This window comes from Maylandia zebra, linkage group LG5 (assembly GCF_041146795.1).
Source record: "Maylandia zebra isolate NMK-2024a linkage group LG5, Mzebra_GT3a, whole genome shotgun sequence".
Lineage (NCBI taxonomy): Eukaryota > Metazoa > Chordata > Actinopteri > Cichliformes > Cichlidae > Maylandia > Maylandia zebra.
Genome location: NC_135171.1, coordinates 27,926,550 through 27,949,010, shown reverse-complemented (window position 1 = coordinate 27,949,010; position 22,461 = coordinate 27,926,550). Strand labels below are relative to the sequence as shown.

At 40.6% G+C, this 22,461-nt stretch overlaps 2 protein-coding genes across 2 annotated transcripts in view; both read left to right on the top strand.

Annotated features, from left to right (window-relative positions):
• The window catches only part of il17rd (interleukin 17 receptor D), a 33,870-nt gene extending 19,289 nt beyond the window's left edge, over positions 1 to 14,581 (top strand). Inside the window, exons 4-16 of the mRNA XM_004548796.3 lie at positions 2,201 to 2,319; positions 3,407 to 3,527; positions 5,053 to 5,097; positions 5,432 to 5,583; positions 7,924 to 7,989; positions 8,140 to 8,194; positions 9,113 to 9,223; positions 9,663 to 9,847; positions 9,953 to 10,068; positions 10,815 to 11,063; positions 11,147 to 11,701; positions 11,823 to 12,100; positions 12,297 to 14,581. Of these exons, the coding sequence (XP_004548853.2) occupies positions 2,201 to 2,319; positions 3,407 to 3,527; positions 5,053 to 5,097; positions 5,432 to 5,583; positions 7,924 to 7,989; positions 8,140 to 8,194; positions 9,113 to 9,223; positions 9,663 to 9,847; positions 9,953 to 10,068; positions 10,815 to 11,063; positions 11,147 to 11,701; positions 11,823 to 12,100; positions 12,297 to 12,424 (2,180 nt within the window). The 3' untranslated portion in view covers positions 12,425 to 14,581. The remainder of the gene's footprint in view (positions 1 to 2,200; positions 2,320 to 3,406; positions 3,528 to 5,052; positions 5,098 to 5,431; positions 5,584 to 7,923; positions 7,990 to 8,139; positions 8,195 to 9,112; positions 9,224 to 9,662; positions 9,848 to 9,952; positions 10,069 to 10,814; positions 11,064 to 11,146; positions 11,702 to 11,822; positions 12,101 to 12,296) is intronic.
• Positions 14,582 to 15,566: 985 nt separating this feature from the next.
• Positions 15,567 to 22,461, top strand: part of arhgef3 (Rho guanine nucleotide exchange factor (GEF) 3) — a 33,058-nt gene continuing 26,163 nt past the window's right edge. Inside the window, exon 1 of the mRNA XM_076884168.1 lies at positions 15,567 to 15,836. Coding sequence (XP_076740283.1) covers positions 15,802 to 15,836 — 35 coding nt within the window. The 5' untranslated portion in view covers positions 15,567 to 15,801. The remainder of the gene's footprint in view (positions 15,837 to 22,461) is intronic.

Below are 22,461 nucleotides of genomic sequence, written 5' to 3'. Positions count from 1 at the left end.
GCTTCTACATGTTACGTACCAGGGATAAATAAGACTAGTTGTTGGAGACATTTAGCATCATCACATTAAACTGAGCCTAGTCTTAGCGTTTAACTTCTTGCAGCTGCATTTAATCTTCAAAAATAATGTCAGGGAACATGAGAGAGAGATGCAGTAGAGCATCTACTGCTGATCACTTAAAGCAACTCAACTACAAGCTACTTTTACTTGTACTTTCACTCTTTTTTTCTATAGATTTTATTCCCTTGCTCACATGCGGAGCCCATATAGAATCACAGATTAACTTTAACTTGTATTTGGGGGGTGGGAGGAAACCGGAGTACCTGTAGGAAATCCTCACAGAAAGGCCCCGGGTGACGCAAGAAACTCTTTCCTGTGAGGCAACATAACCATTCATGCCACAATTCAGACTACTCGATCGACTTACAAAAAATACCGTCCACCACAAACAATAAACTCTTTACATGTGTCCGATCTTATAAAAGAGGTGAAAAGGGGTCTTTTTAGATTTGTATTTGTGATAAACAGATACTCGTGGTTCTTGTTTGATTGCTATTGAGTTTGAATAAAGATTGTCCAAATTTATACTGAAGAGAAGGAGAGAAAGAAAAACAGATCAATTGTGACCTCAGGCTGCTTCTGCTGTTAAAATGCAAAACATCCACGACTCACAAAGAGGGAGCGAGAGAGGTGTTCAGAAATATGCCTCAGGACAGAAAAACCTGTTCTGCTGCATCTCTCTCTCATGTTCCCTGTCTTTCTCCTGGAGAGCTAATATGAAAAACATGTCCGGTCGATGTATAGGTATAATTAAAAGACAGGTGTGCTTTCAAAGAGGAGTGACGGGGGTTTAAGGAGTGGAGGATTGTAGGAGAAGTGAAGAGGACTGAAAATAAGGAGGGTGGAGACGAGAGGAGATGCATGCAAATGAAGGAACAGAGTGGAGGGGGGAGAAAAATGAGAACTGGGGGATAGGCGGAGATATAAGGAGGCACAGGAAAGAAGGAAACAAGGGTAGGTTTGAGGCCTTGTTATCACTGTGTGAATTAGCTCTACACACTATTTGGTTTTTAATTGTAGCTATCTGCCGTGACTGGTTGCTGTTTAGCTGGGATGATTCCCAGCTACACTGACTGGTTACTATCTGTAATGTAAAATAAGCTGTAGAAAAGTACCAGGTATCAAAACCAGTTAGACCTTTCATGGTCTGAAAAGAAGAGTTGAGGAAAGGGCACAAAAAGATTAGCTGAAGGAAGCATCCTGAAAGAGTTGGCAAGACTGTAAAGAAGAAAATTAGGCTATTAGCTGCTATGTGCCCATTCATAATCACTGATTAAGGTATCGTCTTTGCCCTACTGCTTATTAGTGCTACTTTCCTTTCTCTACATCAAATATAATTTTTCATAACTAAATGCAAGATTTTATAGTACTGTTTAGAGTTAATGTTGACACTGCAAATCGCAAGATGTTTAGTGGTCTTTAATCTCCCAGCTCCTTAGTACAAAGTGAGAATACCACAAGTAATAGTCCACTGAGTTCACAGTAAGCAACGGTTGACCTGTGGCCTCGATTCAGGCAACACTTGCACCAAAAACAACATGTGTTTCTGGCAGTGAGAATACGTCTGCAGATGACTCATGCTTCGGAGTCTCCTGCTGTGTGTTACGTATCAGAAAGGATAACAGAAGAAAGTCCACAAACTGTATTATCCCCATGATGTCCGGAGTTCATGCACAAAAGTGGCACAACACATCAGATTCCCACCTTTTCAGTCTTTTGCCTTTTTCTGACAGTAAGTTTGTCGATTAGCTGTGACAAGCATGCACTGGCAAGGTATTACGTTAAACCTATTTCTCCTGTGTTTATATCAAGGTATGTTCATGCAACTCTACCATGACCACCTAAAAATCCCACCTCAAATCAAAGGGCTACTAATACAGTAGAACATTTACTTAACTGTGCAATAGAAATGAGTGCAGCAGAGAAAAGGGGAAAGATGGATGAAGAGGAGGGAACAAGGAAAGGCAGAAAGACGAGTAAGAAGAAGGTAGGAATGAAACTAGATCTGGTTAGGAGTGTAGTGTAGAGAGTGAATAAGGATATGGATGTGTTGGTAAAAGGCAAGGAGAAAAGACTGGTGAGGAAGAGAAAAGATGGATGCAGACGTGGTGAGACTGAACTTGCTGTTGCGTCTCTGCAGGGATTGAACACATTAAAGGCTTCAGAGTTTACCTGGAGGACAAGAATCCAGAAGGGAAACAGTGTCAACACCTCATCCTCAAAGACCCACGACAGCTCAACTTCTCCTACAAGAACACGGTAGGGCCATTTCCACAAAAACACTTTGAACTGCTGGCTTTTCACATTTCCCGCAGTAGCACATCGCTCAAAGGATAAGATGCTTCTTCCAAATGTAAGCATGTTAGAGGCGGCTATCGAGGGTGCTGGAACAGGGGGACAAGGAGCCCTGAAGAAAATGTTGTTTTGAGGGATAAGCATGTTAATCCCTGCACACTTTTTGTAAAATGAAGCAGACATGCATAAACAAGTCGAACACTCCTAATTCTTTCTATTTTCAAAATAGGGATTTGTAATTGACACCATTCTGGGTTTGCTTGGGAGTGGACAGAGAGCCTGGGTCTCAATAAGGCATACCTCTGGATCTGCATCTGCAGTTTCTTGGGTTGTTAATGCATATTAGGCTTAACATCAGCAGTTTGAATCATTGTGCAGACCTCTCAGAATATAGTTATGTGTATTTGTTTTACTTCATTCTTTTGTTTTTTGTTGCTTTTTGGCCCTCGATCGATATGAAATTATTTCAGCTCCCTTGGTGGTTTCAGTCAATCCTTTCCGCTGCAGGCTGGCTGTGTAATAATCTCCTCCTAAGCTGATGGTAATGTGCTGTAAGAGATCAGAAACACAATCTTCAGTCTTCATTCTTCCAAAATATCGTCATTATAGGACACTGACAATAAACTCGCACATGACTGCCTGGACAAAGATAAACACTTGAATCCTTGAAACATCTGTGGCCCTGAAGCCTTGAAATAATTACCACACAGTGTAAGCTGGCTCACTGAGTCACTCTTCTGTTGAGATGTTGTATTTAATAAGTCCACATACATGCTCATTAGAGTCTGCTTTTATCTTTTTTACTGCTTTTAATCAATTCATGCCTGCAGCCCACAGATAAAAAATGTTGGCACAATGACCCCAATTAATGTGCACTGTTCCCGATGAATGGATGAAGCAAACATGTTTGTGCTTTATTAACTCGGAGATTTACCATTGCTGCTAAACTGTATTATTTCGATTTACTTCATTTCCTCTGAAGACTGTCGCTCATCATTTCCTTCTAATTTCACCGTTGAACGTTTGTGTTTGTTAATGTTTTCATGTACAGAAGCTGAGCAGTCAGCCGTTCAGCGGTTTGAACTTTGACACCGACTACATGGTTCGTGTGGTTCCCTTTCCATCTCAGATGAACGAGAGCTTCTTCCCTCCGTCTTTCCTCAAAACTAACTGTGAGTCCTACACGTCTCACAAATGTATGGGACTGAGTTTTTAGCCGATCAGCTGATTCACTGATTGTTTAGAAAAGCCTTTTCAGGCGCCTCTTACATCATCTTACTGTTCCAAATCCCAAAAAGCCACCTCGAGGCACTTTACACTTTAAGGTAAAGACTTAACCAGACTCAGGGAGGGGCAGCCATCTGCCACGACTGGTTAGAGGTGAGCATAGTTTTACGTTTTCTTTGTTATAATATAATTGTCCCATTTAGGCTTCCAAGGCACGATAAAACAGAGTATGATTTAGGGCGTGGCTACCTCAGGATGCACAAGCCTCTACCATGTGAGTGTTTATATATACAGCTAGTATGTAATACATGTGACGACATAAACAAAAACAAGATACAAGATGCTTTGTTTTTATGTTTTCTTTTTCTATTTAAATCAGTTCAATTCAGTTTTATTTATAAAGTTAAAGTATAAAGACTTAATCACAACAACAGTTGCCTTAAGGCGTTTTATATTGAAAGGTGAAGACCCTACAATAATGCAGATAAGCAATCAGATAAGCAAGCACTTTGCAACAGTCGGAAGGAAAAACTCCTTTTTAACAGGAAGAAACCTCCGTCAGAACTGCAGTGACTGGTTGGGGCTGAGGGGAGGGAGACAGGATAAAAAAGGCCAGGAGATTAATAATAACTCATGATTAAATGCAGAGAGGTGTAAACATGCAGTGAGTGAAAACAGATGTGAAAAGAAACGCTCAGTGGATCATGGGAAGCCCCAGCAGTCTAGACCTATTGCAGCATAACTTAAGGGAGGACTCAAGGTCATCTGATTCAGCTAAAACTGTAAGCTTTATCAAAGAGGAATCTTTTAAGCTTGTGTTAAAAGTAGAGGGGGTGTCTGTCTCCTGAATCCAAACTGGGAGCTGGTTCCACAGAAGAGGGGCCTGGAGAGACTGCCTCCCATTCTACTTTTAAATACTCTAGGAACCACAAGTAAGCCTGCAGTCTGAGACCAAAGTGCTCTAATGGGGTGATATGGTACTATCAGGTCATTAAGATAACATGGGGACTGATTATCAAGGCCTTGTATATGAGAAGAATTTTAAGTTTGATCCTGGATTTAACAGGGAGCCAATGAAGAGACGTGACGTCAGTGTCCTCACCTCTTGAGACACTCCTGAAGAAAACAGTGTTTACTTTCATGTGGAGTCAGATGGAAACGTGTTCATTAAATACTGGAAGCAGAATAAAAACAAAAATGCTGCTAGACTGACAGATTTACTGCACTGCTCCGAGATGCATGCACCACCTTGGAAGTGAGTTTAAATGGATCACAAGACAGAACATGCATAAAGCTTAGGAGTTGCTGTGAGGTTGTGTGTTTCACTATGTGCCAAGCCAGACTAGTTTTCCCAAAACATCCCCTTTTTTTAATAAGCTGAGACAAAACTGAGGCTGTACAATGAGAACAATAAAACAAACTTTGTAACCATCTCTCTGTGTGTTTTGTTTTTTTGTTGTTTCCTTACAGCGTGTGAAATGCTCCTCGGATCAGACAACCTGGTCTGCAAACCATGTAAGTTCCTCAGTGTCGTCGTCATAACCAGAGCCACATGTAGGCCGACTTAGTCGGGAGCTGGTTACACTACCAAAGCTGGACCCAGCCCCGCCTCGCTCTTAGATCAGTTTATTGTGAATTCGTTTTTGCACAAACGATTCAAGTTTTTCTGTGTAGGTGAAATGATGAGAAATAGGGGAGGCTACGGTGACCTTAAGCAGAAAAAGACAACAATGTGGTCCTACATTTCTGAAATGTTGCTGTATTTTTTGAAAGGTTCTTCTTGTACTTGTTTTATTGCAATATCTAAGAGGTCGTGGGAGTTTAGAGTTCTTATTTCTTGTGTTTGCAGTCTGGACACCAAAGACGCTGAACGTGTCTCAGCTCGGATCGAGCCTTCATGTGGCCTTTGATCAGGCTCCGCCCTCCTTTGGTTTCCATTTCTACTACCTGTACTACAAACTGCGACCGGACGGACCCTCCAAACTGCAGCGCTGCAAACCGGTAAGATCAGCTGTGTTTAATACATTTTGACATCAGTAAAGTTCAGATTTATAAAAGTTTTCTAAAACCCGCCATGTTCGAGCAGGTTTTCGGTGACCTCTAATGAGAAACGTGACAGTTGTTGTAATAAATACTCTAATAAATCTCCGTAAACAGATTCAAATTCAAAGGACTGTGTAGGCGAATGAAAATATACTGGGTAGCAGGAGATGACAGAACCTGAGGAACTGGTATCATATTTAACCCTTTGTAATCACCATTTCCATATCTAGACCAAATAAATTATAGCAATAAGTCTTTCTGCATGCAACCGAACTTAAATATCACGAGATCAGCTGTCCCAGAGCGCTGTTTCCTTTGGTACTCTATCAATCTGACCAGCTGTTAACAACACTTGGAATATACGTTGTCACCGTGAACTACCACGTGGTTTTCAGCAACAGCGGAGAAATGATGTCATTTCCCGAGCAGCTGTAGTATTTATTTATTTTTTTTCTCCAAGGCCTATCGCAGATCCACTGCGGCTGCTGAAAACTGTTTAACTTTGTGCCTTTGCGCATATAAGCTGAACGCGTAGAACTTTGAGTGCACTACTGGAAATAGTTAATTTTGCTGTACATGCTGTGTTTCTTCAAAGTGCATATGCATTTTATTTTTAATACAGTTTATAAAAATGAGTGCATTACAAACATTTATGAACACACTCAAGCTAAATTTCCTGTTTACAGTTTTGAGGGACACACCCATGACAACTGTGTATCTAGAAAAATGTGTAAAAAAATTCACTTTTAGTAATGTATTTGGTTACTATGGACTTATTACATACACGTTATTAAAATTTGGGCTCTATCAATAAACAGTAAGTTGAATTTCTCAAAAAACAAAGGCAGTACAGCATGTAAAAATATGAAGACAAGCTTGGGTGGACTCTTTCTGTGATAGTTAAACTGGAAGAGGTTATATTGGTGCCTATTGAGTACCTGTAGACCACCAGAGATTTTCTCATGAAAGCTCTTAAGTTTTGTTTGGAAAAAAGGGTTTAATCGTTTGAGGGAAAAAGCTGAATTAAACTGTATGGAAAATTACCAAAGAATGTTTTTTCTTCTTTGTTTTGGAAAGCAGATCAGCTTGTGGGTAAAAAGTGAATGCTGTTGTTTCCAGAGATGTATTTATTTAGATTACAGAAGAGGGTTTACTCTGTCCTTTTTTTTTTCTTTTTTTTTGCCACCACAAAAAGAACTGAAATGCTTTTGTTGGTCGCTGCTGAGACCCTGTAAAGACGTGTTTTTATTGAATTCTTTCCTTTCAATAAATACATTTGTTTGGACTTGCCTGAAAAGAACATTTGAGATTGCTGGCCATTGGAGTCCTATCTGAATCTAATAGACATAGGCATCATTGGACCTTATTTTGCTTCACTTGGTGCTTTACAGTTGAGGGGTTCGCGGTAGAGTGTGTGATGCTCTAAAACATGGGCTCTTGTGGCAGATTCACCCTGAAATAGCAAGTTAGCAGTCTGTTACAAACATGTGATTTCTCTGATTCTCCAAACTATTCTCATAGTTTCTTCTAGTATTTTCTGTGAAAATGTGTGTTGTCCCTCCCCCTTCCCGGCTCTATATAATGGTCATATTTTCACTTCGCCTTCACGTGTGGCCAATGTGGAGCAGCTGTAAACACATTTTATTTGCGATGAATTTGATGTGGAAGCCTATAATTTGCCCCTAAATCTCATCCAACCACATCCAGAGTTTCTACCCGATCATGTCCGGACTGGAAGGTGGCGTGAAAAGCTTTTGTTCCAGCCTCGTCCTAACTGCATCCTCCTTGATCTCGCTCCAGCAGCTCTTTTCTTTTGTCTGTCTTCGCAGTATCAACACCATCAGGAGACACACAAACTGCACGCACACACACACACACACACAAACGGCACGCACACACACACATACACATACACACACAAACGGCACACACACACATGCACACGCACACACACAGTAACACAGCAACTCCTAAGCAATTTTGTGAAGAATGAAAAAAGGCACACCTGTCCCGTCACTATATCAGGGTTGATATTAAGGCGGCACCAACTCCCCACTGATACTGACACCACTGTTTAATACTTGTACAATAAACTGATGAATATACTGTTCCCATGTGCTTTGAAAACATTTTTAAAACTTCTTTGGCCTTCAGTTGTACCTCCTCTCCTCCTGAGCAGGCTTTTGTTTAAGTGTGTGCGTTGTCAGAAGGAGTTTGGGATTTAATCTGGAAGCTAAAATTTAATTGCAGATGTTAGTCTTTATTGAAAACTAAAGTGTCGTGTTTTACCATTTCCAGGATGTGAATCAGCCCAGAACGACATGTATCCTCCAGGACGTCACTCCAGGGACCTACACTATAGAGGTACATGAATGTAGCACAGAGCTGAGCTCCATTTAGAGCATTCACAGCTGGTTAAACTGGTTTCTGCTGGAGCCTAGTCCTCACCGAAGATGATTTATAGACCAAAAATGATCAGTTTTAAACAGTACTCTCTTCTCTTCTCTTCCTCAGTTGAAAGATGACAGCAACACCACCAGGATGCACACTCAGCACCACGTCAGCCAGGGTGAGATGCACACAACCACACAGTACGCTGTATATAAAAGACGGCCACAGACACCTTGACATCCCACCATTTCATCTTTAGTATTGTTGGGTCTTTAGTTTGATTTAAAAATACACCATTAAGTAAATATTCCTACGATGACTGCACTAAAAATAATTGAGCTGAATCCACTGTGAATAGCCCACCTGTGCAACACTGCTGTTCCTGATTTACTGACAGTCTTAATGCATTTTTTTAAAGCCACTGAGGGGCTGTCATAGTCAGACATTAATGAAATGTTTTCAGTGAATGCTCTGGTCTGTCCATGACTCTGTATATCATCTTACCACATGCTGAGCACAGGGCATTGTCCACATTGAGGAAATAGACTACAATAAAATACAATGACATGTTGGCAGCCAGAAAGGAGTTTGCCTCTTCACTAATTTGTCAGCTCATTAAGGATCTCTGACTTTTCTGATTTCTTTAACTTATAATAAAAAATTAGCACCACCTAGTGGCTGGAGGTGTAACTACAAACCAAAATTGATTCTACACAACAAAGGGGTCCAAGGTGAATTTTAGGAAAATAAAGTTCAGCATCCTGCTTCCCCCCCAGTTTAAAAAAGTATGTTGGACATTAGGATGCCTCCCGGTAGCCTCCCTGTAGAAGTTTTCCTGGCACGCTCAACTAAGACGAAACCCCGACATAGATCCAGAACCCACTGGAGAGATTATGTATCCACTGGATCTAGAAACGAGTCAGGATTACTCCAGGAATCAGTTCTCATTGTGTGCACACAATGAAACATCAACTTCAGTTCAGACCTATTGACTCTGCCCTGCCCACTACTATCATTTTTTTGTGGCAAAGAAATACTGAAATAACAGTCTGATCTAATTGCCTCACAAATGGGTATGTTTGTTTCCATCCTCCAGTCCACTCCCCCTGGGCGGGACCTATCCGTGCCATGGCCATCACGGTGCCGCTGGTTGTCATGTCAGCATTTGCAACCCTCTTCACAGTCATGTGTCGCAAGAAGCAGCAAGGTGAGGGGAACCATGATTCATATTTTAAGGGGCTCAGTTTCTTCCCATTTTAACATTGTTAGTAATGATTAGTGATAGTGATCATCTGCTGTATAAATGACTTTCTTTCCTTTAGACAGCAACTGGCCCCAGATTTACTATCTTGAGAGGTGTACACAGTATAAAGCAATTACCCTTGTAAACCTTTGCATTACAAAAGGGTGAGAATATATAAGTGTTACTTCTTTCCACTCCTTTTCAAGCACTTGTACTAGAAGACAGTATTAGCTGTATTCATGCTCGGAATAAATGATCAGTCAATCAATCAATGTGACTGCACGACATCCCCGTTATCTTAATGTTTTTGTCATTTGTCATTCAAATGCAGTTGCCGAATTTCGGTCACCATACTTTAAATTTATGGCTGCATTTTAAAACAATCCTCTCTTCCCTCCTTTAGAAAACATCTACAGTCAGCTGGATGAGGAGAGCAGCGAGTCGTCCAATCACAGCGCAGCACTGACCACTGAGCGGCCGTGGCCCCGCCCCAAAGTCTTCATCTGCTACTCGAACAGAGACTGTCCCAAACACACCAGTGTCATCCAGAGCTTCGCCTTCTTCCTGCAGGACTTCTGCTGCTGTGAGGTGAGACGATCATGAAGAAGAAACTGAGGACCACTAAAAGACTTGGAGGAAAAAAATATAGAAAACATGAAAAAAATCAATCTGATTATTTTCACTCATGTTCAGGTTGTGTTGGACCTGTGGGAACACCTGGAGATGTGCAAAGAGGGTCAGATGTCATGGCTCAGCAGACAGCTGGATGAAGCAAACTTCATCATCACCGTCTGTTCCAAAGGCCTGCGGTACTCACCTTACCCTCCTGTTTCTATAGAAAAATAAGCAGACAATCACATTTATTAGAATTTAGATTTCATTAGTTTGATTTGGTTTTATTTATTTTTTATGCTTAATTTTTATGAGTGTACAGTATAATTTTAATTAGTCTTTGTTTCTGAAGTCTCATTCTTCTTTTTTAAATTTAGCCAGGGAGACTTCTCCTCCCTGGCTCAGAGTGAATGTTTTCTTCATATTTAATTGTATTTTTTTGTGAATATTACAGTTGAGGCGCTGAAAGTGCCTTCAGCTGCAGTTCCTCAAATGGCCACTAGATGCCTCTAACACTTATCAAAAGTAAACATCAGAATTTGAACTAACAAATAAGTCAGGGGTTCAGTAGTTACTTTATAGTAAAATCTTTTAAAATTGTTGAATTAAAACACAAAATGTGTTGAAGATGCTGATGCATATATGATTTAATTTATGGTAGGCTCACAGGTTTCTAAACCTAATTGACGAGTGTGTCACCCCTCTGTCCCACCTCTTTTTACAGGTGTCATGTTTTCTTCATTGTGTGTTCACTTGTTTCCGTCTTTCCTTTGGTCTCTCTTGTCTTCTTGCCATACCCATGTGCCTTTTCCTCTTCAAGAACATTTCAGGTTTCTAAAATACAAAAAATGTTAAGTAAGGAGTCAACTAAAAATGTACCTTTATTCTTTTCCTTACCATATTTTTTTCAACCCCTTTTGTCATAACTGTTGTTTTTTTGCAGCTATTATGTGGAAAAGAAGAGCCGTCGAGGGAAGACGCCAGTGAGCCGCCGTAGTAATGGCAGCAGCTCTTCGATTACTGCGGTTGGTGGGGACCTGTTCATTGTGGCGGTTGCCATGATTGCTGAGAAGCTGCGGCAGGCGAAGCAAAGCGAAGACAGCGGGGCACAGGAGATGAACCGATACATGGCAGTTTACTTTGACTATTCTACAGAAAGCGACATCCCCACCATGCTGAGTCTGGCTACCAGGTAAAGACGGGAACAATGAATACAAACTTTAATGAAAATGATAAATACTTGCAGCCTGATAAATAATTTCATTTCCTGTTTAGGTTCAAGCTGATGGACCAGCTGCCTCAGCTCTTCAGTCGGTTCCATTCGAGTCATTCCAGTCTGACTGATCGTGAGCAGCAGCCTCTTAACATTTCCCGCAGGAACTATTTCAGAAGCAAGTCCGGGCGCTCGCTCTACGTTTCCATCTGCAACATGCACCAGCACATCAGCCAGAACCCCGACTGGTTCGAAAAGCAGCTTGCTCCTGCTGGAGCATCCTCTACCTCTCCTGACTCTTCCTCCAAACATCCGTCTCTCGCTGCTGTCCAGGCTCCGAGCCTTCCGCCCAAACCTTCCTGCTCCTTGTCATCTCAGGCTGAGCAGAGGTTTGACTCTGGCTTGGTGCTGAATGAGGTGGTGGTGCGAATGCCATCGCTGGAGAGTGGGGAGGGCGTGATGGGGAGGAACGTACTCCAGCTGGCCCATGGTTCCAGCCCTGATCCCAACCTTTGCCCGAGTCCCAGTTCCACCCCTGACCCCTGTCCCAGTCCTGGTGTCTGTCCCAGTCCAGACCTACCACACTCTTCTCTGTTCATGCTAGATCCCAATTCAAGGTAAAGGAAAGTGTGTTACACCTCATTTTTGTTTTCTTTTAATTTCACTGATATAACAGCAGGTAACATATAACTATTATTATTATTATTATTCTGACTGCAGATGCTTTTTCTGTTACAGGTCTGCTTCTGGAATATCTGGACTGTTATCCGAAGACTCTTCCTCCTCCTTGTCCTCCTCTGGTCCTTCCATCCTCCAGGATGGCATTTCCCCTGGTCAGGGACAGGCTGATGAAGGCCGCCCCACTGTTCCAGAGATCCCCCCACCTCGTGATTCAGGCATCTATGATTCATCTGTTCCTTCATCAGAGCTTTCTATTCCCTTAATGGACGGACTGTCACATGACCAGGCAGACTCCTCCTCCCTGGCTGAGAGTGAATCATCTTTCTATGGTTTGAGTAAGGCCTCAACCTCAACAGATGTTTTATAAAATCGAACTTTGCTGTTTGTTCTGTAGAAAAAGCAACATTTTCAATAACATGCATGTGCCAAATTTCCCTGACTTATGTCCTCATGTGACTTTTGCACAAAGGTAAATGATTCTTAAAGACTGAAGGTGATCATGGTGCTCACACTTGGCTATGTGTCTTTCAGGTGATGAAGAGGCACCCGCTGCCACATCGCTCAGCTGCAGCGCTGCCACGGTGTGCAAAGCTGAGCTGCACCACCATCATCACCTCGAGCAAAATGATGCTGTTCTCACACCTGTGGCATCGTTGTAGGGGTATGCCTTCAGCCAATCAAAAGAAGGCTAGCCTGGTGATGTCATCTTGTAAATCAATGTGGCAACTTGGACCAAAAAGTTGCCTTTGTGAAGAAGGCGAAGCTGGAAGAACCGGAGTGGGAAGCAGAAACTGAGTTCTGGAATGCTGATCTGTCATAACTATGTTAATCACTGAGTTCTAGAACACTATTCCATGGTAACTATGGTAGCCACTATGTTGTAAAACACTTGACCATAGTGACCATGGTAACCTTTGAATTCTAGAATGTTGATAAATAGCTATGAAAACTATGGAACCACTGAATTCTATAACAGTATTCTTTTGTAACTGTGGTACCACTGTGTTCTAGAACAGTAATGACTGTGATTGCTATAGTAGCCACTGTGTTCTAGAGCAGTATTTCCTGGTAATTGTGCTAATCACTGATTACGAGAAAACTTTGGTAATTGCAGTTCTTTTTTCTTTTTTTTTGTCCACTGGAGGATTTTTGAAGGACTGGAACTCCAGATGTTGGCAGAGGTGACCGTTTCAAACCAAAGATGGCTTCAGGCCACAGTGTCCTGATTGGCAGACAGAAATGTATGACTTGATGTCAGGTACCAAAACGTGATGCTGTAACAAACCAGCTGTTCCAGTACTGTTTTGATGTGAAAATGCAAGATAAAGCAGAACCTGATCAAAGAGTTTACTTGCTGCCCAGGACTGTCAAAGCAGTTCTTACTTAAAGCTGCTGAATGTATAAACACCTTAAAGACATCAGTCAGCACTTTTGGACCAAACACTTCTGGGAAACTCCCTCAGAGTAACTGCTCCACAGAAGTGCATACCATCAAGGACACTTTTTTTTCCCTTTTTCTGTTTGCATTCACACCTTCGGTAAAAATGCTAGCATGAAGTTTGACCCACCTGGCTGCTGTCATAGCAACAGCTATCACAATTACATAATGGAGAACACGGTGGTTGGAGCTGTATGTTTGTTGTGTGACTTTTTTCATAACAGCGATGGCATTAGAAAGGGGACAGATATAGACTTTCTAGAGGGAAGCACCAATTCTGGGCTTTTCCAGTGACCACAGCTGTTATTGCTGCAGATAACCAAACAAATCTTCCCTATTCTCTGACCAAACATGTTATCAAGTAAACCAAAACAGTTCAGATCTGCTTTGGTTGTGGTGATTCTTGTAACTCAGTTTCAGTCTCTGTTTTCTCTCTGTTTTGCTTATCGGTGTATCAAGTCGAGAGGAAAATCTAGTAAAGATTTCACATTTCTTCTGCCACATACAGGCTGGACTTAACAGATGCTTTATTTGTCTACTGTCTTTCATTTTTAGTAATCTCTGGCTTACATAGGTAATGTTTACTATTCCTATTTTATCATGGCGATTGCATTACTGAAAAGGTTCCTCTTGTGCTTTACTTAAGAGTGAAAAAAGGTCCTTTGCCCTTTTAGTTCTTGCATTATGCAAAAATACAAAAAAAGGGGGACTGCTTTGATGTAATATTATTTTGTATTATCATGATTTAAGACCAAATACTGAAAGAACTTATACTATAAGATAAAGAATCAGATGAAGCTTGTTTAAGAGGTGCCTTTTTTATTTAAATGTGCCCACTTGTTTCTTGAAAGACATTTGCATCATAAAGAGAAACCTTCTTCAAAAGCACATCTTGTTTTGAAATACTTCAAACATACTCATGCCTTATATTTGTTGACAAAGATTTATTGTTGGTGTAACAAAGTAACATGACCACTATTATCGGATCATAAAATCGAATATTTTGTTTAAAGAAGTGACATAAATGTTAGTACACCTTGCTAACGTTATGTACAATGATGGAAGACTATCATTTACGTGAACAAAGTATTTTGCTTTTTGAGTTTTTCTTTTTAAAAATTGTTTTCTAGCTCAAGAGAGTGAGTTGCTGCTGAATGCGTGAGTGAGGATTTCTGGTTCATCTGCAGGTTTGAGTTGGCTGGAAGGGACGATGTAACATTTCCTACTTGTAAATATAACTTTTATTTTTCTCTGGAAATGTTTGATATGATTTTGTATAGTTAGACTTTTATTTTAGTAAGCTACTTGTTTTTAGAAATTGTACTGTTTTATAGTACCTTTTATATAGAAAATAAAAAATCCTTATTAAAAAAAGTTATTTCTATTTTCTTTCTTTTCATGACTTTCTGCTGGGGATGATTTGGATATGAGCAAGCTTTTATTGTAGCAAAATATAATTTGGATCAAAATATCCTTTATGGCTGATCGTACTCTGACATGCTTCAAGCTGACTAACAGGTTTTAGTTTCTTGTGGTGAAACAAACACTCTTCCCTGATATAAAGGCCACTGGACAGCTCTATAGTTTGTGAGCTGTGAGGCATCCAGGCTTAAATAAACAGAAGCTACTAAAACTCAGATGTTCTACAAACAGCCTGCTTTTATTTTCAGAATAAAAGCTTAAACCCTGGCATGGTTTAGAGATGATTAACAATTAATTTAAAAAAGATTTGAGAATTCAGTAGGCTACATACTGAAAGCTTGGAGGAAACAAAAGTATCAATTCTATTGCATTAATATCAGTCCGATAACAATACCAACTTTGCTATTGATAATATAAACATTTGGATTATTCTGCCCACCTCTAGTTTGAACTTTTGGATATGTATGAGGTCATAGAGAGCAGATATAATATGGTCATCTTTGGCATAGAAGCTCCACCCACCTGCTGCTCAAACCTCTGTTTTTATGAGTGAGTATCATCCAGTCAGGAGAAAATTGGTGTAAAGGTGGAAGAACTAATACAGCTTGTTTGAGAGGATTTGTGGTGCTGCAACCAAGGAGCAGAGTCTTTTTTTTTTTTTTTTTTTTTTGACTGAATCATGCAAAGCTACTGTAGAATAAAAATAAGCCTGATCTGGAAATGCATAATACTACTTTGCATTACAACAAATGTTAAACTATTTGTTCTTGACAGTCTCTGTTTTTCAATTTTTCCTCAATGCATTCTAAAACACATTTAATATGTTAATGTTAAATGTGAGTAAGATCTTGAGTAATATCTCATTTTATCTTCAAAGTCAACCCATGCTTTTATTTTGAAGGCGAGGTTCGAAGGAAGGCGCTGCTCAGACTCGGCTGTACAGAAAAAGGAAGGATTTATCGCTCTCAGGTTGTTATCCGGCACAAATCTTCGCACTGAAGCTGGACTTTCATTTATTTTAAGAAGAAACTTTTGTTTTCACTCACTGGAAGAGCTAAACTCACTGAAGCAGCTGATCCGACTGCTGTTTTTGTTTAATCAGGGGTTTTTTTGTTGGTTTTTTTTTTTTTTAAAAAGAGGGTTTGTTTTCGGCTCGTTGGGAGGAGCTGCAGTCCGATGCAGGCAGGTGATGGATGTCAGCGGGGTTCGAGGTGAGGGGAAGCTCCTCTGTGAAGCTTGAGATGTTTTTTCTGAAGTTTTTTGGTAAAGAAAATGTATTAAAAGTTTCGGGGAAAGACATGCAATTCTATGATTAACCCTATCACTGCCGGTGTGTGTTTAATTATAAGGTGTTATTATACATGTGGAAGATTTAAAGTCAAGAGACTCTGAAGAGGCAGTCAGTCTACCAAAGAGAGAAAAAACTGAAAGAAAGAGGTTTTTATTGCTGCTTCATGAGTCACAAGTTTGCATGAGGGTGACTTATAGCTTGTGCAAACACACACACACAACACACACAAGACTCAAAGTCTATCTCTGTGAGGACCCCGAGCCTTACCCCTGAACTTAACCTGCATGGACCTCATTCACCTCATTCAATTCTGAGCCATAAAAGAAAGCTTTCAAGCACCAAAAGACAGGATCTCTGTTTTCCCAAGCTGTAAAACTCAAGCTAGTGCTAGCAAAAAGGAACACACACACACACACACACACACACACACACACACACACACACACACACACACACACACACACACACAGGCTTCTGTCCTTGAGGCCCTTGCTATGATTTTAACCTGTACCACACAGTACATTTCAGATAAACAGCCTTCTGCAGACAGTTTGCCTCTCTGACAGTTTGGTGTGAGCTGATGTGTGTTTGCTGTTTAAGTCACAGTTTTCTGATACTGTTGAATTAGCAGCTGAAGCTCTGGAGTGATGGGATGTTATGCTAGTTCGTGTTAGTTTTGGTTACTTAAATGCAAAATAGCATTTGTTGAAGCTGGTGTTTACCCACGCTGCTCCAGGATGATCTCATAAAGAACTTCCTCGGTCTTCATAAATGTTCAGTGAGGTTGAGATCATGTGATTTCAGGGAAATTCATGTTTGCTGGGACGCCTACTTTGGTTTTTAAGTAGTTCTTCAAGGCTTTGATGTGTGTTTGGGCCTCATTATCCCGCTGCTGTGCGAATCCCACTCCACAAATATCAAACCAGAAGGTGGAGCGAGTCTCTGAAGGATGGAGAGCTGCTTCTCTTCGGATTCAGTGTGGCGGTGTGGATTCATAGTCCTTCTAGAAGCAAGCCTCTCTATTTGGACAGTTATTTTTTTTATAAGTATCAGCTGAACTAACTTCTAATTTAGCTGTTCATTGGGAGCTCAAATCAGAAGTTGCTCTAAAACAAGCTTTTAAAAAAAATCTTCTGCTCACAAAATTATACTTCCATAACCATATTTGGTGCAGGTGTCCTACTCTGTGAGGCAGGCAGTAAACACAGCGTAGAAGTCAGTGTCTGAGTTTTAACATTAGCCGCCCTGTGCCCTCATACAGATGTGTTATATTTGGAATTTGGTGCTTCATAAAGACTTTAAACATTTGAAATGGTAGAAGTATTTACGTCATATATGTAAAGTACAAACGTTATATATAAATTAAAATGACTGAGTATGAGGATCGTAGCATAATCACTGAAAAAAAAGTCACTTTATTGCTGCAGTGAGAGATTATTTGAATATCCTGGATGCTACTTCATCCATATAAATACAGGATAATTTATCACCTTTCAGTAACTTCAAAATTATAACTAGCTAAAGGTTTTAGATAAGTTATAGAGTACAAACTAAAATATTAGTGTAGCATAGAAATATTTAAATAAACAAAAAGTACTTGAGATATGTTCCACCACGGTCATTTTCATGCTCTCATCCATTGGGAATTTTAAAATTAAGACAGTATAGCATTGAAAAATTTTACCCACTGGTGATCTCTAACTGGCATTCATCATAGACTGTAGTTTTTCTTCTTCTGCTGTGACTAAAGGTAGTCCCACCTTATCCCTAGCATCCCCTTCTTCACTACATCCATGAGTCTTCTCTTGGTCTTCCTCTTCTTCCTCTGACTGGTAGCTCTGTCTTCAACATTGCTTGAGTAGTATATCCACTATCCCTCCTCAAAACTCATTTCACTCACTCGGTTCACCCTGAGTGGTGCCTCTGATGTTCTCATTTCTAACCTTGTCCAATCTAGTCACTGCCAGTGAAGATCTTAACATGTTCAGCTCGGCGTCCTATCTTTTGGTCATTGTCACTGTGTCCAAACCATACGTCATAGCAGGCCTCACTCACTTGTCTTGTAAACCTTCCCTTTCTTTCTTGCTGCCATCATTCTGTCACAGCTGCTCCACACTGCCTCCACTCTCTTCTACAGCTCTCTTGTGCTCTGTCCATTGCTTTGGATGGTTGATCTCAGGTGTTTATTCCTCACAGCTTCACTGTTACTTCACTGTTTCATCTGCCTCCCACTCACTTGTACACATGTATTATGCTTTATTTCTGCTGAATTTCAGTCCCTTTCTTATTTCCAGAGCAAGCCTCTGTCCAGAGGATACATCAGATACCTTTCTGGAAGTTTCTCTCAGCACTACAGCTGTACTTTCACACTCTTCTTGTAACTCTTAACTACAACTTTCAGCCTCTGTCTTCACTCACTTCCTCTTTTTGATTTCCAAAGTAATCCTACAGACTGTTATCCAGTGCTGTTTTGCTACAGTCTCCCCTGACACCATCTCACAGTCTCCTGTGTCTTTAAATGGCACCTTCTGCATAAGCTGTTGTCCACCTGCCCGCACCTTCCTCCATTCTTTTATGTCACTCGATGTTCCTCCCTCTTCTTGAAGCGGATATTTGCCACAGCCATTTCCATCCTTTTTCAAAATCCACCACCATTTGTGTTTTTCTGCCTTTCTCTATTTGACGCCATACCTAACCTACCTTCTCATCACCTCCTCATCACCTATGGTCCCTTTGCTTTTATGTCAATTGAAGTCTACTTTAATCAACAGTCTTTTTCTGCTGACATCCAGCCTGTGGCTCATATTCACTGACAGCATTCAACATCACCCCTTCTATTTAAAAGGGAGTTTTCCCTTCCCACTGTCGCCAAAGTGCTTGCACATAGGGGGTAATATGATTGTTGGGTTTTTCTCTGTATGTGTTATTGTAGGGTCTACCTTACAATATAAAGTGCCTTGAGGAGACTGTTGTTGTGATTTGGCGCTGTATAAATAAAATTGAATTGAAATGGAACTGAATATTTCAAGCCTCACACTTGTGATCCTGTCTGGCATTCTCTTCACCCCCACAGCACCGTCATATACATTTCCTACAAGATTGCCTCTGCTCCATTCCTCTTCCTATCTACACCATAATAGAACAGCTTAAATCTTCCTTCAGTGCTTCTGACCTTGCTTCCCTTCCACCTAGTCTCCTGTACACACAATATATCCATATATATCAGCCTACTCTCATCTCCACACTCATTCCTTACCTTCTCTCTCACGGTCTCCTATCATGCCTTCCCCCTCTCCTGTTGCTTTGTCTTCAGCCATCAGTACCACAGTTTCCACAAGCTCCTTGTTGGCGAACAGCACCAGAGGCAGTTATTGTTAACCCGACTAATCCAATATGGAAATGCCATTTTTTTTATGAGCCACATGTTCAATTTGGCAACGATTTTGGGCCGGATGCCTTTCCTGATGCAACCCTTTCCATTTATCTGAGCTTGGGACCGGCAGTAGGGGTACACAGGCTTGTGGCCCCCTCGTGGTTGGGTTCATCATATACTGTATTTAAAAGATGGATGTAGCTTCCATGATCATTTGTAAATAACAAACATCACACCTGGAAGTCTCGTCCTGCTTAATAAAAAGACACCGAAAGACCTTCCATACACAAGTTTTTAGATGTAACACCTACACACACAAAGTTTTAGTAACAAAGCATGCAGTAAATACAACCTGCATTTCTTCTGTGGGATAGGCAGATCTTTCTTGTATGCAGGAATTCTGCCTTTGGGGCTTCAGCAATATTATGAATCATACGCAAATGTGTTCTGTAGTTACTTGTACGTGTAGTAACTCAAGTTTCTCCACATTTCAGGGGTCCATAAAAGGCTGACTGTCAAATGATTAACTGCTGCTTTGATACTTGTTTTCGCCACATTGGTGATTGTTATGTGATAATAGTCACAGTTCTCCTGTGTGGTTTGAATACCACTAACTTCTACTGCTCGCGTGGAACTTTCAATGATTTCTCCGAAGCTCATAGAGACCGAAAACTTTCTGTCCGTACACAAAGACACATGCAATGCTGCTGCATTTGTATTGCGAAAGCTGAACATTTAGACAATGACTGATTACTCCCATTAAGCTGCTAATTATGCAGCTCATGGGATGTACCTCTGTTGATATAATTTAGAAATAAATTCTGTAGATAGAATTAACATTTAATAATGATACAACGGGCACCCGGGCACCCGTGAGAGCCTTCCCATTCCAGAAGTTGGACTCGCAAATCAAAAGAGATGTTAAAGAGAATGTGTACATGTGGTTTATGTGCGTTTGCAGTTTGCATTTTTTCTTTTTAGTGCTTGAAATTCTGATAATTTTTCATCTTTTCTTTAAAACATTTTTTCCTAGCTTTTCCTTGTAATGGTCTATTTGTTCATTTCTGTATTCATGGTTTCCATACAATAAGATTTTACTTTTAGGTAGGTAAAAGCTAAATTTGGTCAACTTTTTAAAATTCATTTAATCATTTATTTATTTATTTAAGATTGTTTGTACTTTTTCTAAGTAATGAAAAAGGGATGAATGATATGAACTCAGTACAGTCCTATTTGTGCAGTACTTTCAGCTCTGGTTCAGTCCAACAGAGGGAAATTTCTCACTCGTTATATAGAAATATAGAAAAGTTTGGCAGATTGGTGTTGGCGGGTACTTTACAATGAGTTTATCAGCTGTCTAACTAAAACAGGCTGACACTGTGTAATGTATTTTAACCACTTTTGCTATGTCTGAAATGCTTCTCAAGAGTCATAAAACAGATGATGAACTGGGTGTGGGGAGTTAATCTCTGGAGAAATGTGGTTCTGCTGCTTTCAAGGGACAATGCAAGATGTTGTTCAGGTGACATTTTTTGTCTGTCATTTAGACATAATTGTTCCTACCCACACTGCACGCCGCTCTGCTGGTTTCATGAGACGTTTTTGTGCCTGAGCTGTGTGTTGTGATTATAGTGCTGACGGAAGTGGAAGCAGCACAAAGAATGAAAGATTTGGTTTGACATTTGAGATTGATACCACTTCATGGACCTCTCCTAAATAGTCCACTGATTTGCAGATAGTTTCATATCTGCATGTTTATTAATGATGACAACAACAGAACAGAACAATGTAAAACTCCAAAATGACTCCCACAGTTAGTCTCACTACAGCTAGCCTCCCCTTGAGCATAGTGCCCTGTTTTAGTCTGAAAACTGAATGTTTGCTGAGAAAGTGATATTAAAAACAGATGAGTGGATAAAAGATTTACCAGGAGAACAGGCAGGGAAAGACTGGAGGTGCGTGTAGCCAAACACACCTCTGATCTCCTCAGCAGGAGAGTTCAACCACGTCACCTCCCTCTTGGGAAAAAAAATGAGTTTAAAACATTTTAAGGTTTAAGGTTAGATTAAGGGTTTATAGTACATGTATTCAAGTCGGCATAATGTCCTCTGAAGTGATGGAAACAGAACTCTGTGTGCAAGTGTGCGTGCGTGTGCATGTGTGTGAGTTCATCCAGGGTGGGATGGTTTGCACTATTGGAAAAAGCCCTGCAACTCCCAGGAATGAATGAGTCACACACATAAAGGCAAACACACACACACACACACACACACACACACACACACACACACACACACACACACACACACACACACACACTTTAGAGCCATGATGAGACAGAAATTGTTTTTTGGTCTATTGATTAAAAAAACAAAACAAATACTGATGCCTGGTAGCGTCTGTAACTTCAGATCCATCCATGTCATTGTTAGAAAATTGTCATAAAACACAATGAAGAAGCAACAGAAAGCTGAGAAAAAGCAGCAATCGCTGAACAATCTGCCACCATACACTGTGTGTAAACACATTTGCATCTTATTGTTTTACAGCTGCTCACTGTTTTCCAATTCAGACCTGTTTCATCCTCTAAAACACCATCCAATCACCATCTAAAACAGTGAATGAGGTTTTAATTTATGATATCAATATTTTGTAGGCTTTGTGGCAGATGCCAGATGGTGGGAATTATTACAGAGTTACACATCAAAGTCTCTGTTAGAGAAGGGGATCACTTCTGAGGTGGGGGAATGATCACTTTTTTTCTGTGAATCAAATCACAATGAACCACCAGCACAAATGGTCTACCATCTAAAGAAAAAAGAGGGGAAAAAACTGCGCGTCCCTCAGCCCGAGTGCGTCATCTGTTGGGAGAAGTTGGCACTGGGTTATGGCATAATGAGACAAAGATGTCATTCCCAGCTAGTCATTGTTCAACACAAAGGGTTACTGGTGAGTGGGATGTATTTAAACCCAAACAAGGATCTTCTCCTAACAGCTTTAGTACTTAAATCTAGACAGCGAGTGAAAATCAAAGTAGAAAAATCAGGTCAAACCAAGTGCAAAAACATTAATGTCCAAGCAGGCTCATAAACCTGATATTTACGCCACCGGCACCCTCCAAAACTTCCTAATGTGGACATTGTGTGAGACACGGTCAGCATCTGACAAGACA